This window comes from Megascapheus bottae, chromosome 13 (genome assembly GCF_031878675.1).
Source record: "Megascapheus bottae isolate mThoBot1 chromosome 13, mThoBot2.hap1, whole genome shotgun sequence".
NCBI classification, from domain to species: Eukaryota; Metazoa; Chordata; class Mammalia; order Rodentia; family Geomyidae; genus Megascapheus; species Megascapheus bottae.
Genome location: NC_143521.1, coordinates 59,587,125 through 59,604,203, shown reverse-complemented (window position 1 = coordinate 59,604,203; position 17,079 = coordinate 59,587,125). Strand labels below are relative to the sequence as shown.

Sequence of the window (17,079 nt, the reverse complement as noted above, 5' to 3'; positions counted from 1 at the left end):
TAATTCTTTATTATTTTAAGTACTAAAGGAAGATAAATACATACCATTTCAAGTATAACCTGGACACATGGAGGGCAGTGTTGTTCCACTTACGGCCAATAAGGTGTATGTCAACATTTGAAAGACCAGGAGCCTTAGAGTAAGTGACAAGATGGCGCTTGTCATCTCTGCCCAGGAGGAGTGAAGAACTCAACTGCAAAGTCGCTAAGTGCTGCAACTTACCATGCTTCCAACCGTCATCTCCACAGAGCTGCAGCACTATCCTCACAAAGTCCTTAGCATTAAAACAAACAACATCGCATTTACATTTCAGTGTCTGAAACAGCACATTCCTAGAAGACATAAATTCATTAATTTAGACATTAATTCAGAACTTTAACCTTAGAAAAATATTACCATTACTCTACTGTTACCATTTAGATTAACTAAAGAATCTATGATGAATGTAATCTATCTTCCTTTTTTTCTTCCTTCCTTCCTTCTCTTCTTCCTTCCCTCCATCCCTCCCTCCCTCCTTCCTTCCTTCCTTTTGCCAGTATGGAAGTTTCAACTCAAGACTTGCTTGAGTTGGCACACTATCACCTGAAGCATATCTCTAGCCTGGCTTTTTGCTGGCTATTTTGGAGATAGTCTCACGGGCTGCTTTGAACCTTGATCCTTCAGATTTAAGCTTCCTGAGTAGCTAGGATTTTAGTTTTGAACCACAAGGCCAGGCTGGTGGTGTCTGTTCTCTACATTTTATACTTGATGAAGCTGAAACAGAGGCGACATACCATGCTGACAGCTTATCCCTGAGCAAAGCCCCAAAGCCTGCAGAGAAAGGCATGAGTTCCTGCACAGAATGTACATACTCAGAGACTCTCTAGTCTGTCTCCCTAGAACACCCTCTGAACATTCCAGCCTCCTCAGTCTCATTTGAGATACAGACTTCTGGCTGCTAAACTTGCTCTCTTTTTTGGCCAGTCCCAGGGCTTGAACTCAGGGCCTAAGCACTATTCTTGAGATTTCTCAAGGCTAGAGCTCTGCCACTTGAGCCACACACAGCACCACTTCCAGCTTTTTCTATGTATGTGGTACCAAGGAATTAAACCGGTCTTCATGCATGTTAGGCAAGCATTTTACCACTGGGCCAAACTCCTGGCCCCTGAACTTGCTCTTTCTTGACCACGCTTCTCAAAGTTTTGCAATTTGCTTGAGTGCTGCTTTGAGTAAGGAAAAAAAATCTTTTTTTTTGTTTTGTTTTTTTTTTTTGCCAGTCCTGGGGCTTGAATTCAGGGCCTTGGTACTGTCCTTGAGCTTTCTCAAGGCTAGCACTCTACCACTTGAGCCACAGCACCACTTCTGACTTTTTCTGTAACCAAGAAATCGAACCCAGGGCTTCATGTATGCTAGGCAAGCACTCTACCACTAGGTCACACTCCTGGCCTGGGAGCAGCTTTTTTGAGTTCTCCTGTACTTCTATCCACAAACTGACATAGAAGGGGCTACATTTGAACCGTAATGAACTGAATGTTCTCCCAATACGAGATAATAGTTGGCCTTCACCAGACACTTAACCCCATGACTGATTCCCCGCTAGTCCCACAGTCAATTAACACCGCAGCACTGACCTTGACGAGAGTGTCTACTAGACAGGCACTTACCCACACAGGAGTGGGGACTTGGATGGAGAAACTTACATTCCATAACTGGTAAGGCTGGATCTGAGAATATATCTTCTTACTCTCAGATACTCTAAGCTACCATACCATAAAGCCCTTTTGTGGTAAATGTTTATTAGTATATTAATAAGGCTCTCCAGGATGGGAAAGGAAGAAACCAGGAGCACAAAGTGGTAGGGGGAGCAAACAAAATGAACTTATAGTTGGAGCTTGCAAGCTTACTCCATAGACAGTATCAAGCATTCAGAATTCTATATGACCTAACCTTGATTTCCATAAACAAGGCTAGGATGGTAGGCCCAACAAAGTTCAATAGCAAGACCTCAGGTCTTGCCCTAGATAGACTGGCCAGGGTCACAGAGCGGAAGAGAGGAGGAGGGATTGGGGGCACCTGGAGCCCCCTGCCACAGAATACTACTCTTGTTGAGATAGATACAGGGGCCTGGGTGAGGTAATTTCATCATCTATGGTGCCTTCTGCTAGGAGACAGGCAGACTGGCTGAAATTTTTCTTGGATAGACCAAGAGAAAAAGATGATCTTGTAAAGTAAAAAGGCTGAAGCCGGGCCCAGTTTCATGCCTGTAATCCTAGCCACTCAGGTGGCTGAGATCTGAGGATCACAGTTCAAAGCCAGCCCAGGTACTAAAGAATCTGAGATTCTTATCTCTCAATTAACCACCAGAAAATCAGAAGTAGCACTGTGACTCAAGGGGTAGGGTGGTAGCCATGAGATGTATTTTATAAGTCAATTTTATGAGTCAGTTATGTGACATTTGAAAAAAAAAGGCAGCTATAATTGTTTAAAGAAGCTAGGGGCCTAGAGTTCAGTAGTAGAATTATGATTAGCATGCACAAGACTCTAGGTTCAATAATCAGCAAAAAATAAATAAATAAAAATTAAAATTAAAAAGCTCTGGGGCCAGGAGTTTGGCCTAGTGGTAGAGTGCTTGCCTAGCATGCACAAAGACCCAGGTTCAATTCCTCGGTACACATACATAGAAAAAGCTGGGAGTGGTGCTGTGATTCAAGTGGTAGAGTGCAAGCCTTGAGAAAGCCCAAGAACAGTGCTCAGGCCCTGAGTTCAAGCCCCAGGACTGGAAAAAAAATAAATAAAAAGCTATATTTGGGTTTAAAAGATGTTTGAAAGCTGGGCACCAGTGGCTCACATCTGTAATCCTAGCTACTCAGGAGACTGTGATCTGAAGATCACACTTTGGTGCCAGCTAAGGTAGGGAAGTCTGTGAGATCCTTATTGTCAATTAACTACCAAAAAGCTGGAAATGGAATTGTGGCTCCAGTAGGGCTCTAGCCTTGAGCAAAAATGCTCAGGAACAGTTCCCAGGCCCGGAGTTCAAGCCCCAGAACCAAATACACACAGATAAGACAGACAGAAAGACACAGAGAGACATAGACACACACACACACACACACGACATTGGCTTGAGTTGAAATTGAAGGCTGATTCACGACTATCTCTTTGTGCCTGTTTTCTCATCTATAAAATGGAACCAATAAGATCTAACACATAAGAGATAAAGATGATAGATCAGGGGGCCTTGTTTGGCCTGGTAGAGCGCTTGCCTAGCATTCATGAAGCCTTGGGCTCGATTCCTCAGAAAAAGCTAGAAGTGGCACTGTGGCTCAAGTGGCAGAGCACTAACCTTGAGCAAAAAGTGTCCAAGGACAGTGCCCAGGCCCTGTGTAGAAGCCCCAGGACTGGAAAAAAAAAGATGAGAGATCAGATATATAAAAAGATATTTACAAGTATTTAAATGCAAGTACAAGCATCTAATAAATGTATATGCATATTAATTAAATGTGTGTAGATTCATTCAGAATCCCAAATATATTATCATAGAATTGGGAATATTGCATCTTATTTTATGGTACATGAGGCACTATTATAATTAGATAATAATATAATTATCCTAGAACTTACTAATACCCATTCATTCAATAATAATACAGAATAAATATTGTTCTTGGGGATACAAAAGTGAATAAAATGATTTCTGCCCTCCGAGAGCTCAGGAAAGGACACTCAGTCACATAGTAAACATGGAAGATACACAGACTGAGGTTGGGGAAATGTGGGGGACTGTGTATTGACAGCCATCTCTCCCAGGTGGTTCAGGAAGGCCTGACTGACAAGATGCTATGTGACTGAACACATGAAGGGCACACGAAACAAAAAAATCTGTAAGACAAGAGAAAGCTCTTTACAGAAGATGTTTAACTAATAAATATGGGGGAAATTACAAAGTTAGAAAAATGTTAGATGAAAGTAATTAAGGCTTTAGAACAAAATTCTATGTACTGAAAATACAGAGGAAAGGAAACCAAGTTAAAGAATCCCACAATGAAACCAACAGGTGAATTGCAGGACATGGGATCTTCTACAAGATGATTCAGATTAGGAGAGATGTGACCACTAAATGTATATGTGGGCTTTTGTGGGGCTTCTGATCCCAGCAAATCAACTGTAGAAGAACCATTTTTAGGTAAATTTTGAGGAACATTGGGTAAAGCAGGCATGTAAGCGGAGTTGAGGAGACAAGTAGACCCCTACCTGGCAAACAGACTGTGTGCCTCTTGTTGTTGGCTCTGGATGGAAGGGTGCTGTTCTGTTTGTATGTAGATGTACTGGTCAGTGGTCACACTGCCGTCCTCCGCACTATCTCCGCAGGTCCCCAGGGGATCCAGAGGGCCTCTGCCATCTTCTAGATGGCTCTTCAGTAACATTGCAATTCCTTTTACAGAGGAAGCTGGAGAACCCTGTGAATGCACAGCAATGAAACCCAGACAAGTGAACCTCCTATCTCTGTCTGCCAAGTGCTGACTTTAGCGTGTGCCACCAGCCCCAGAGAAGAAGGGCTTCTCTTATGCTGCAAAAAGAACAAGACCCATCCGTGTTTACTGACCTGGTCAGCTGTTATCTGGGTGGAACCATCCTTGTATACCAGAGTTACCACCAGGGCTGCTGCCTTCTTGAACACTTCCATCATCTGGCCTTTTGCCAAATCATCCAAATACCTAACATCACAAAATTGTCTCTGAAATGTTCTCGAGTGTCTAGAGTTCTCAGCCCTATCAGCAAATTCTTCCAAGGCCACATGTTTACTTGTTTTCTCCGATGAATCACTATATATAGTATGTTTTCTTTTGGGATTTGTGTTTTCCTTGTTTCCATTATTTACGTTTTTCTTTAGGAAATGCTGTCTTTCATGTTCCATTTTCTGTGTAAGTGAAACTTCTTGATCACACTGTGGACTTACGCAGATGGGGAGAGTCAGTAAATTTGTGCTTTTCTGCACTTGGTTAGCAGACAGCTGACCTGTGAACTCAGTAATGGAGGACTGAGTAAAGAGTTTGGTGGACCCTCTTGATGTCTGGCTTGTGAAAGAGTTAGAAGGCTGCAGAAAAATGGAAAATAGTTACATAGAATATGTTCCTATTTCACAGGACATGACCTATATTCTATTTTATTAACAGCAATAAGATAAATCTATAAATCAAACTAATTTCTGGTAAAATTGTCCAAGATCAGGTGAGGACATAAGCTTCCCATTTCCTATGATCGCTCTTTCTTGCCCTCCCACCCTCAGAATAGAACCCAGGACTTTGCACATGTTAAGCAAATGGTCTCCCACTAAGCCACACATACAGTCATTTAACCATATTTACTTTTTTTTTTTGCCAGTCCTAGGTTTTGAACTCAGGGCCTGGGCACTGTCCTTGGATACTTTTTGCTCAAGGCTAGTGCTCTGCCACTTGAGCTACAGCACCATTTCTAGCTTTTTCTGTGCATGTGGTACCAGGGAATCCAGCCCAGGGCTTGGTGCATGCTAGATGAGCACTCTACCACTAATACCAGTAGGCTATACTTCTGGCTCCTATATTTTCTTTTTCTTGAAATACATTAGTTGTGTGGGGTGCCAGTGGCTCAAACTTGTATCCTAGCTAGCAAACCATGATCTAGGCATCATGATATGAAGTATTTCCAATAAATCACATAAAAATCTTGAGGTAGTGCTACATTTCAAGTGGTAAAGTGCTAGCCTTGAATACAAAAGCCCAAAGACAGCACCTAGGCCTTGAGTTCAAGACCCAGAACCCACACTACCTCCCCCACACACAAAGGAGTTGTAGAAAGGGTATTTCATGGACATTTCCACATAGTATACAATGCATCACAACCTTACCTCCTTTCGACTCTTCCTAAAACAATTTCAAGTTTCATGGTTCTATTTTCATATGAAAAGTTTATCTTCATGCAAATAATTATTGTTGTTCCTATGAATCCTCATGGACCCTCTTTTGTTAGTTACCCCCACTACCTATCCTCACATCCAAGCCTGTTTTTTTTTCTTGTCATTAATTTTTATTTTAGTTACAAAGTACCATCACCAAAATTATTTTACAACATGTTAATTGACCTGCTACCTAAAAAAAGTGAAGATCAGCAGTGATCGTCTCATGTTGCTAATGAGCAATATAATACTGGAGCATCCCTGCCTATTTCATTATAGGATTCATTGACAGTAACACTTTATCTTTAATGTTTATTTCCAATTTTATAATCTGAAGACCTGCATTTAAACAATTAATTTGAAATAATTTGAAAAACAACTGTTTTGACACTTGGCTATATGACCTGAAAAATTTTAAATTTAGACTTACTTTTATTACAGAGAATTAAATGTTTTTCAAGAATAGACTTTCAAGCATAAAATTTATAGATTAAGAATTCTGTGTAGGCCAGGAGTTTGGCCTAGTGGTAGAGTGCTTGCCTAGCATGCACAAGACCCGGGTTTGATTCCTTGGTGCCACATACTTAGAAAAAGCTGAGGCTCAAGTGGTAGAGTTCTAGCCTTGAGAAAAATTCAAGGACAGTCCTCAGGCCCTGAGCTTAAGCCCAAGACTGGCAAAAAAAAAAAAAAAAAAAAAAAAGAATTCTGTGTAGGAGTATACAAGAAAAAGACTCGAGACAAATGAGAAATCTAAGATTTCAGATATTGCTTATATATTTTAGGGTATGATTATGTATATCAAGTCTCTAGAGTATAGTTTTAATCACAGGATATATTTTAAATTTGTCATGATGGTTTTAAATATAAATATTAACAATACGTCAGAAGTCATATCCTTTGCAAGTTTCTAAACTTGTGAGAAGTATTTTAAATTTCAACTTTAAAATATGTCAGGAAGTCCATGGCTTCTCAAAATTCAAGTCTCATCCTGTCAGCACCGTCCAATCCACACTAGAGACAGCTCCCCATTATCCTTATTTTGCTACAGGAAGTTTATGTTGAAACTATGACAAGCTGGGGCTTGAACACAGGTTTACTCCACAGTCTATTCTCAGCACTAGGCGCCTTCACCCATGTTCCCTACATAGGCCCTTCAACAAAATGACTTTTCTCTCCGATACTGTTTCCAGGCTTTTGTGAGTACTTATTTCCACTACTCCAAAGCTCTAAGGTGGGCCTTGGGGTCGGGGCTTGGCTCAGCGGAAGCGCCCTTGCCTGGCAAGCGCAAGGCCCTGGTTCCAGTCCCCGGCTGGGGGGGTGGGGGAAAAGCTATAAAAAAAAAAAATAAGGTGGGCCTGGAAATGTGGCTTAGTAGTAGAGTGCTTATCTAGCATGCATGAACCCCTGGTTTGTATTCTTCTGTACACACACACACACACACACACACACACGCAACAACAACAAAACAAACAAACAAACAAAAAACCTGGACTTTTCTGTCCCTGCTTGCTTTAAACCACAGTCCTTAGATGTTAGTCTCTGGATTGGCTAAGAGTACAGGCATGAGCCACTGGTGCCTATATCCTTTTTTTTTTAAAACTATTATATCCCCAGTGCCCATAATATAACAGGATATTCAGTAAGTATTTATTGAGCAGATAAGGTTTAGAATTATTCTATTTGCAATGATTCACCTTTTGTTCTAGTGTTTGACTCATTCCATTTTCAAGTATTGTTGAATACTCAACATTGGGTTTGCTTGTCATATCTGCAGCTTTAAAAACAACAAAAATATAAGGTATCAAAAACATTGAAATATAAAGCATTCAATTCTACACACTGAAAATAGCCTTTATAATCATGCTATTTCCTCACCATTAACTTTTTTTAAAAAGTTATAATAAAGTTCACAACCAAAATGCATAGGACTTTTGCCATAAGTTGACATATAAAGCATCTTCAAATTAACTGGAGACAGATCTATTTAATTGAAAAATGCTTATTTAAGATGACAACTTGACATTGCAATTGAACACTTGATTCTGAAAACCCAAATTTGGTGCTTTATAGAAACCTGATAAGTGTGAAAGTTTCATCTAAACTTTGTTTTAATTTTAATAGGCCTTGATTGCACAGTGAGATGGACCAGGACTTAACCCCAAGCAGTAAGACTTAGAAGTCTACGTCTTAACTACTGTGGTGGGTGTTTCCTCTGAGGATTCAACAACCACCAAGAAAATCATATGGGAAGAAAGATTCCCTCTACAACAGAAAACTTACTAAAGATAAACCTGACAATCAAGGCTCGACTCTCAATATGAAAACTTAAGAATGTTTTTTGTGTGTATACTGATCCTGGTGCTTGAACTCAGGGCCTGGGTACTATATCTGGGCTTTTGTGCTCAAGGCTAGTGTTCTACCTCTTTGAGCCATAGCACCATTTCCAGCTTTTGGCAGTTAATTGGAGATAAAAGTATCACCAGCTAGAATTATCTGTATGAGCCACCAACTTCCAGTGAAAACTTAGTAATTTTATGAAACAGCATAAAAGAAAACCTCTACAAATAGCAAAGCATAGCATTAGAACACATATTAAAATGTTAAATCCTTTCACAAATATAATCAGTTCTAATTAGAGATCATACCGGGACATTTTATTTTATTATTAAAAAAATCTTTTTAGCCAGTGCTGTGGCTGACTTATAATCCTAGCTACTCAGGAGGATGAGATTTGAGGATCAAGGTTCAAAGCCAGCCTGGGCACAGACTAGAGACTCTTATCTCCAATTAACCTCTAGAAAACCACAGGAAGTGGAGCTTGGCTCAAGGATAGGGTGATAGCCTAGAGCTGAAAAGCTCAGGGACAACACCCAGGCCCAGGAGTAGGGCACTAGCCTTGAGCTGAAGAGCTCTGGGACAGCACCCAGGCTGAGCTCAAGCTCCATGTCACACCCCCCCAAAAAACGACAGATCAGCCGGGTATGGTGGTTCGTGCCTGTAATCCTAGTTATTCAGGAGGATGAGATTTGAGGATCAAGGTTCAAAGCCAGCTGGAGCAATAAAGACTGTAAGACTCTCATCTCCAATTAATTACTAGAAAACAGGAAATGGGGCTGTGGCTCAGGCATAGAACAGTAGCCTTGAGCTGAAGAGCTCAGGGACAGTGCACAGGCCCAGAGTTCAAGCCCCATGACCCACAAAAAAAAAATGAAAGAAAGAAAGAAAGAAAGAAAGAAAGAAAGAAAGAAAGAAAGAAAGAAGAAAGAGAAGAAAAGAAAATGACAGATCAGGGGCTGGGATCATGGCCTAGTGGTAGTGCTGTGGGTCAAGTGGTAGAGCACTAACCTTGAGGAAAGCTCAAGGACATTGTCTAGGCCCTGAGTCCAAGCCCCAAGACCAGCAAAAAGAAAAAATGAAACAAAGAAAGAAAAGAAAGAAAGAAAGAAAGAAAGAAAGAAAGAAAATGATTATATCCCAAAGAAAAATAATACAGTATTTGGAACAAAAAAAGACAAAGCTCTAATTACTTACATTCTGCAGGTTCTTACACATTGAGAAGATAATTTTTGTGTGTGTGCCAGTAGTGGAGCTTGAACGTTGGGCCTCAGGGATTTCCTATAGTTCTTTTTGCTCAAGACTAGTGCTCTACTACTTACACCACAGCTCCACTTCCTGCTTTTTTCTGATTAATTAGAGATAAGAGTGTCTTAGATTTGCCTGCCCAGTCTGACTTTGATCCTCAATCCTCAGAGGTCAGCATTCTGAGTAACTAGGATTACAGACATCCATCATGGGCAGCTGGCTGACCTGACAATCTGATAGAAAAATAATCAAAGGATAGGAAGAAGAAATATACAAAACTGCAAATCACACCCATAAGCAAATATATAAGGCTCAGTAGTAGAGAAATGTAAATAAGAGCCTTATAAACCTTTTTGGTCACTGAAAGGCAGCAGTCCCCTAAGACACTGACATCACAGGTCTCGGTTTAAGTAAACCTACTTTATGGTGTGCACACAATGACAAAGAAGGTGGATCTCAAAACCTCTTATCAACAACTGATACTTGACGACAAACACAATTTGTTAAAGGAAAGAGAAGTCTTATGCACTGATTTTTGGAAAACAATTATCTGTTTCTATTAAAATTAAAAATACACATAACCAAGGATGCGATAGCTCACACATGTAATCTTAACTACTCAGGAGGCTAAGATCTGAGGACCAGAGTTCAAAATCAGCCTGGGCAGCAAAGTCCATAGATCCCCCCCTTTTTTTTTGCTAGTCCTTAGACTTGAACTCAGGGCCTGGGCACTGTCCTTAGGCTTTCTCTCTACCACTAGCTCTCTAGCTCTCTACCACTTGGGCTACAGCACCACTTCCAGCTTTTTCTGGGTATGTAGTATAGAGGAATTGAATCTAGGACTTCATGCATTCTAGGCACATATTCTACCACTAGGCCATGTTCCTGGGCCCAAAATTGGTGAGATCCTTATCTCTAATAAATTACCAAAAGAGCCAAAGTGGAGATGTGGCTCAAGTGGTAGAGTGTAGGCCTCGAGCAAAAAGAAGCTCGGGGGTAGTGCCCAGGCCCCAAGTTCAAGTTCCACTTGCGTACTTGAAGATACTGCAGATGTACCCTGTGGATTGGGTTCTCACTCTGTGAGGGTTTGTAGCTGGGAAGGCAATTTGGGAATGGAGGAAGCTAGAGTAGGAGTAGCTGGTTAAGATACACTTCCTCAAGGCCCACTCTGGGCCCAGCTGGCCATGTAGAGGTCTTCTCTTGGGGGAGCTGGGCCTTTCTAGGCCAGCACCAACCCATCATTGGAGATGCCACTCCTAGGGAATAAATAGATGCTCACTGTGCAAAGAACATCTACATCTTGGTTGGGGATATGGTTCCATTGAACGAGAGTTTCCCTACCATGTGCAAGGTACTAGGTTCTATCCTCAGCACTGAAAACAAAGTGTCAAGCACTGCAATCAAGATGAGAAATCTCTTGATGGAGACAGTAGTAGTAAAGTCAGGCACCAGTGGCTCCCACCTGTCAGGAGGCTGAGATCTGAGGCTCATGGTTTGAAGCCAGCCTGGAAAGGAATGGCCATGAGACTCTTCTCTTCAACTAACCATCCAAAACCAAGAAGTAGAGCTGTGACTCAAGTGGTAGGCCACTATCTTTGAGCACAAAAGCTCAGAGATAGTGTCAACATCCTGAGTTCAAGCCCCAGGACCAGCACAAAAATAATAAAAGAAACTTAAAAGGTAGGCTTGGGTGAGTGGCCCACAAAACACTGGATTCGATTCCTCAGTACCACATACACAGAAAAAGCCGGAAGTGGTGCTGTGGTTCAAGTGGTAAAACTCTAGCCTTGAGAAAGCTCAAGGATAGTGCCAGGCCCTGAGTTCAAGCCCCAGGACTGGAGTACACACATGCATGCATATATGCATGCATAAATAAATAAATATTTTCTGCAGATGGCATTGCCTGGCTTAAGGTTCCACCTGACTTGTCCATACCTAATATGATTAGGACCCTCCCAGTCTCCTGAATCCCTTAGATCTGGAGCCACCACTACCTTCAGCCCATTCTAGTCTGCTGTTATTCGTTCACTATCCTGGCCATGAAAGGCAGTTTCAGCCATACACTTGTCTTCCCAGTCCTGGAAGCTCTTATGCTTTTGGACCAAGTCACTGAGGGTGTGTGTGTTTGTGCATGTGTGTGAATCTTCTAACAAACTTTACCTGTGGCGCCATTAGGAGGAGAAAATCTGGACCAAGGTACCATGTCCCTATGTCCTGACTAATGATATTAACTCAGGTTACCCAGTATCCATGTCATAGGCATAACTCTTTCTAAAATGTCTCTCCCATGCACAATGAAGGCACCAGAGTAAATGGCAGAAGTCGTTCTGGGGGCAATGACTGGGGTGGTAACTACCATACAGTCTCTGCTCCTCAGACCTTGCTCTCTTCCAGCAACTGTCTGTGTGGTTGTACACAGCCTGCTTCTGATCAGAACCACCAACTGGCTTCTCCTTTAGGATCTTGCCATGCTCCCACTACCAGGAGGCACTGCTTCCATCAGTTCTGTTCACAGAGGACTAAGCACCACTGGGATCCACAGTGAAATAGGCCTCTGGCCCCATGGCACCACTGGTTATGGTTTCGGTAAACTGAATGTTCAGAGAACCTATCACGAAATACCAGTCTGCTGAATTTCCCAGCTCCAGTATGCTCAAGCAGGTTCACCTCTCTGGGCTAAGCTTTCTCTCCCCATCACTATGGCAGCAGAGAAGAAGGCTTCACATTTCTGCCCAACTCAGTGTGCACAGTCGCCTGCCTCCAGGGTAAGGAGGAGCAGTATCTGTGCACTACCTCTCAGGATCACTCTCAGGGTCTTAAACACAATGTCCCTGAGTAAACACTCCCTTACCCAACTGTAGTTTTGCCTGTCTTGAGCTAGCACTGGACCATCCCACACGTCCTCTTCCCAGGCCCAGCTTACACGGGCTGGTGAGCTTCTGCTGTGCCTGTGCCAACTAGCCATGGCTTCTAAGCTACAAATTCAGCCCTTGCCACTCTGCAGTACTGGAGCCAGACACTGCTGAGTTTTGTCAGCAGAGGGTGCTAGAGGGTACTGCCAGAGGAAGGGACCTCCTTAAGTAGTGGGTACCAAGCTGGAGGCTTCCCAGCCAACTCCTCCCAAGTACTGTTGCCAGCTACTCGGCAGTGACTGACACACCAGACCCAACCAGTGGCTACATCCACGACCTCTCAACAAGGCTAAACTCAGCCCTGAGAGGAGCAACTCCTCTACATCTCAGCACTCTTATTCTTCCTCTTCATATCTGCTTCTCCATCTTTTAGTGTTTGTTCTACCCCTTGGTGACTAATCCCCTGTCTATATAGTCATACTTCAAACATTCTCTGTTGGCACCGCTGTGTGGCTCTCTCAGCTGCTCAGTACTGCTTGGCTAGGTGGCTGTGACTTAATGGTCAGGAGGGAGGAGGCAACAGCAAGCAATTTTATATAAAATATTTGTATGCACACATATAAAACATTTGAAGAAAAATGTGGGATTACAGACTGAAAAAAAAAACTTGCTAAAGTACTACACATCAAGGAGGGAGCATGACTTAATTTTCCAAGACAAAAAGGGAGAGGGCTGTCCAAATGAGGCAGTACACATATGCCAGGATTATCAACTCCCACTGACTGGTAAAATAACCGGGAATCCTAGGTCTTGCAATACCATCAACACTGTTTATCTAATAAGGGGCAAACTTCTTGTCTAGGCTAAATGATATAAAAATAAAAATGCTGGGTTCCCTCAGACATTACTGCTGTAGTTTTTTAAAAAATTTAAAGTAGTCTAAAATGGTTCCTTCCATACAAGGACAAGCTGCACTACGTTTGCTAAAAAAAGATCAATTGTTTCCAGTGAGTCCCAGATTAGGTTCAATTTAAAAACAGCAACAACAACAACAACAACAAAGCAGGCTGGGAATGTGGTAGAGTGCTTGCCTGACATGCATGAAGCCCTTGGGTTTGATTCCTCAGTACCATATAGACAGAAATATCCAGAAGTAGGCCGGGAGTTTGGCCTAGTGGTTAAAGTGCTTGCCTAGCATGCATGAAGACCCAGGTTCGATTCCTCGGTACCACATACATAGAAAAAAGCCAGAAGTGGTGCTGAGGCGCAAGTGGTAGAGCTCTAGCCTTCAGAAAGTCCAAGGACAGTGCTCAGGCCCTGAGCTCAAGCCCTGGACTGGCAAAAAAAAAAAAAAGAAAAGAAATATCCAGAAGTAGAGTTGTGGTTCAAGTGGTAGAACCTTGAGCAGAAGCTCAGGGACAGTGTCCAGACCCTGAGTTGAAGCCCCAGGACAGGTTGGGGAAAGGGGAGGGGGGAGCATTATTATGATTCAGGGAAAAGAAGAGAGGAAGAGACCTTCCATCGTGATGCCAGTCACAGTGAGATTATCCAAGTCACAGGGCTTGAATGCAGACATTGTGATTGCTTCTTCTTGTCTGTCATTGATTACCATCTTGGCAAGCTGCATCTGGTGGATTTTCAGTCATGCTAGTAGCCTGAGCAAGGATCTGATCTAGGGGAAAGGACATCTGGTTTCCTCTGCTGTCCTAGATGGTCAAACTTCCAAATCAGACCAGTGGAAGGATGTTGGTCCACCTGGAATTGCACCCTGTCTTTTTTGGAAGGACGTATCCCATTCCATTTTCTTCCTTGTGTGTACTTCTAGAAAACATAGCACTGTTCCAGCCAATGCAGTTGTTCTCACTAGTGGTACAGACCCTAACATTGTCACAACACAGACAGTATTTTTTTCCACTTATACTATATGGTAGTCACCAGTGACAGCCTGAGGGTGACCCAATCCACCTCGGGCTCAGATTGCTTCTGTCACGCCACAGCACAACAGGCTCCCTGGCAAGCGCACTGAGATATGCCAACAGGAAGTTTACTGGGGAGTGCTCTCAGGGCCAGGGCTAAAACAAGAGAAGTTGAAATATGATACATCCCAACAAACATGGCAGAGGGAAGTTGAAATATGATATATCCCAAAAACATGGCAGTGATTATCACTTGAGAATGCCACTGGATGGCACAGACACAGAGAGCTGTAAATTATTTTTTCTTGCAGGTGCTGGGGTTTGAATACAAGTCTTTGAGTCCTTACTAGATTTTGTCACTCATAGCTGGTGTTATACCTCTTAAACCACACCTTTATTTCCAGCTTTTCATAGTTAATTAGATGAGCATATTATAGAGTTGTCTGTCTGGGTTGGCCTCAAACTGAGATCCTCAGAACTCAGCCTCCTGAGAAGCGAGGCTTACAGGAATGAGCCAATGGCACCTACAGACAGCTGTAATCCTAATCATGATAAGAAATATGCAAAAATGCAAACGGAAAACATGAGAAAGGATACCAATTTGTGAGAAGTAATACACCTACTACCTGGCGAATATAATTGAAACCCCCTATACATTACCTCAAGAAGATAAAATAAAGTAAAAGGCAAAAGGCACATACTAGATTAAGAAAAGTTCAGTAAGAGGAGAGCTCAATAAGCAAGAAAAAGCCTAAATTTATACAACAGCCTTTTCATTATTTTATATAAAATGATAAATATAACAGTATGTAAAAATTATAAAGAAAAATGTGAGACTATGGGTATCAGAGTGGGTTGTTTTACAACGCTTGGAGAAATTTAGGGGGCCTGGTACACACTAGGCAAGTATCCACACAAAACGCACCCTCTAGCCCTGGACTTCAGTTTTAAAAAGTTCCTAAACCAGGTACACCAGTTGTTTACACCTGTAATCCTAGCTACTCAGGAGGCTGAGATCTGAGGATTGTGGCAGGAAAGTCTGTGAGACTATCTCTAATAAATTACCAAAAAGCTGAAAGTAGAACGATGTCTCAGGTGGTAGAGTCCTAGCCTTGAACAAAAGCAGCTCAGAGACAGTACCCAGCCCGAGTTCAAGCTTAACAGTGGGGAAAAAAATGTATAAATAAGATGTTGGGGAAAAATACACACACCCACACACAAAAAAAATGTTAAGGGACAGGAGTGTGTCCTAGTAGTAGAGTGCTCGCCTAGCATGCACGAAGACCGGGGTTCAATTCCTGGGTACCACATACACAGAAAAAGCCGAAAGTGGTGCTGTGGCTCAAGTGGCAGAGCACTATCCTTGAGCAGAAAATGTTCAAGGACAGTGCCCAGGCCCTGAGTTCAAGCCCCACGACTGGCAAAAAAAAAAAAAGTTGAAGAAAGTATTCTCAACATATATAATAGTAAAATTCTGCATTTTTTGCTTGTAGACAGCTCTTACAAATCAGTATGAGCTAATTTGCATAAATCAGCCTGCCATATTGGAATGCAAGATGAACAGAACACTTTACTCTGTCTGCCAAGAACTCAAAATGCACCAGAGAGTTAGAGCATTATACAATCAACAACCACCTCATATGTGTTTTATAAATAGGGTAGCACATCAAGCAAATGCAGAAACAAAGAAAATTGGCCATGAAGACCAATGATTGCTGATCTGAGGATCACAGTTCAAAGCCAGCCCAGGCACTAGTCCATGACACTCTCATCTCCAATTAACCATTAGAAAACTGGAAGTGGAGCTGTGGCTCAGGGCTAAGACAGTAGCCTTCAGCTGAAGAGCTCAGGGACAGTGCCCTGACCTCTGGGTCAGGTCCCATGACCAACCTCTGCACCCCTACCTGCACAAAAAAAGCAACTTTCAAGAGAATGTAACACTCCAATCTTTTTTTTTTCCTTTTTTTCTTGCCAGTCCTGGGGCTTGAACTCAGGACTTGAGCACTGTCCTTGGGCTTTCTCAAGGCTAGAGCACTACTACTTGAGCCACAGCATCATTTCTGGCTTTTTCTATGTATGTGGTACCAAGGAATCAAACCCAGTTCTTCATGCATGCTAGCCGAGCACTGTAACACTAGACTACACTCCTGGCCACCCATTTGGTTTTACTTAGCAAGTACTTATAAAAGCAAATATTTGTAATTTATTCCCATTAACTTGAGTTCAATTTTGATATTTATCTGACATGAATATTCTACTGCTTTTTCAAATCTAAGAAAAAGAAAAAATGTATTTTTCCATTAATTTCTTAATATCCTTTAACAATTCAGAACTTTACAGAATACTCCACAAATATGATAAAGTTCATGTGAGATGGGCGGACTACCAAGTACTTTTTCATAGACATTTTATTCCAGGGACATTTTATTATGTTAATCAGTGGGTTCTGTTTTGTTCAATACAAGGGGCTTGAACTCTGAGCTTCTAACTCTTACTTGGCTTTTTTACTCAAGGTTGGTATTCTTACATGAGCTACTCCTATACTTTCTGCTTTTGTGTGTGTGTGTGTGTGTGTGTGTGTGTGTGTGTGTGCTTGTCAGTCGTGGGGCTTGAACTCTGGGCCTAGGAGCTGCCCTGAGCTCTTCGGCTCAAGGCTACCACCCTACCCTTGAGCCACAACACCACTTCTGCTTTTCTTGTGGTTAACAGGCGTGAGCCACCATGCCTGGCTGCACTTTTTTTTTTTTTTGCCAGTCCTGGGCTTGAGCTCAGGGCCTGAGCACTATCCTTGGACTTTCTCAAGGCTAGAGCTCTACCA

General features: G+C 42.2%; 1 protein-coding gene across 1 annotated transcript in view; it reads right to left on the bottom strand.

Moving 5' to 3' along the window:
• The window catches only part of Poln (DNA polymerase nu), an 85,730-nt gene that overhangs the window by 65,908 nt on the left and 2,743 nt on the right, over nt 1-17,079 (bottom strand). The window contains exons 2-5 of the mRNA XM_090343922.1: nt 7,606-7,685; nt 4,583-5,074; nt 4,231-4,436; nt 223-332 (exon numbers count right to left, since the gene is read on the bottom strand). Coding sequence (XP_090200048.1) covers nt 223-332; nt 4,231-4,436; nt 4,583-5,074; nt 7,606-7,685 — 888 coding nt within the window. The remainder of the gene's footprint in view (nt 1-222; nt 333-4,230; nt 4,437-4,582; nt 5,075-7,605; nt 7,686-17,079) is intronic.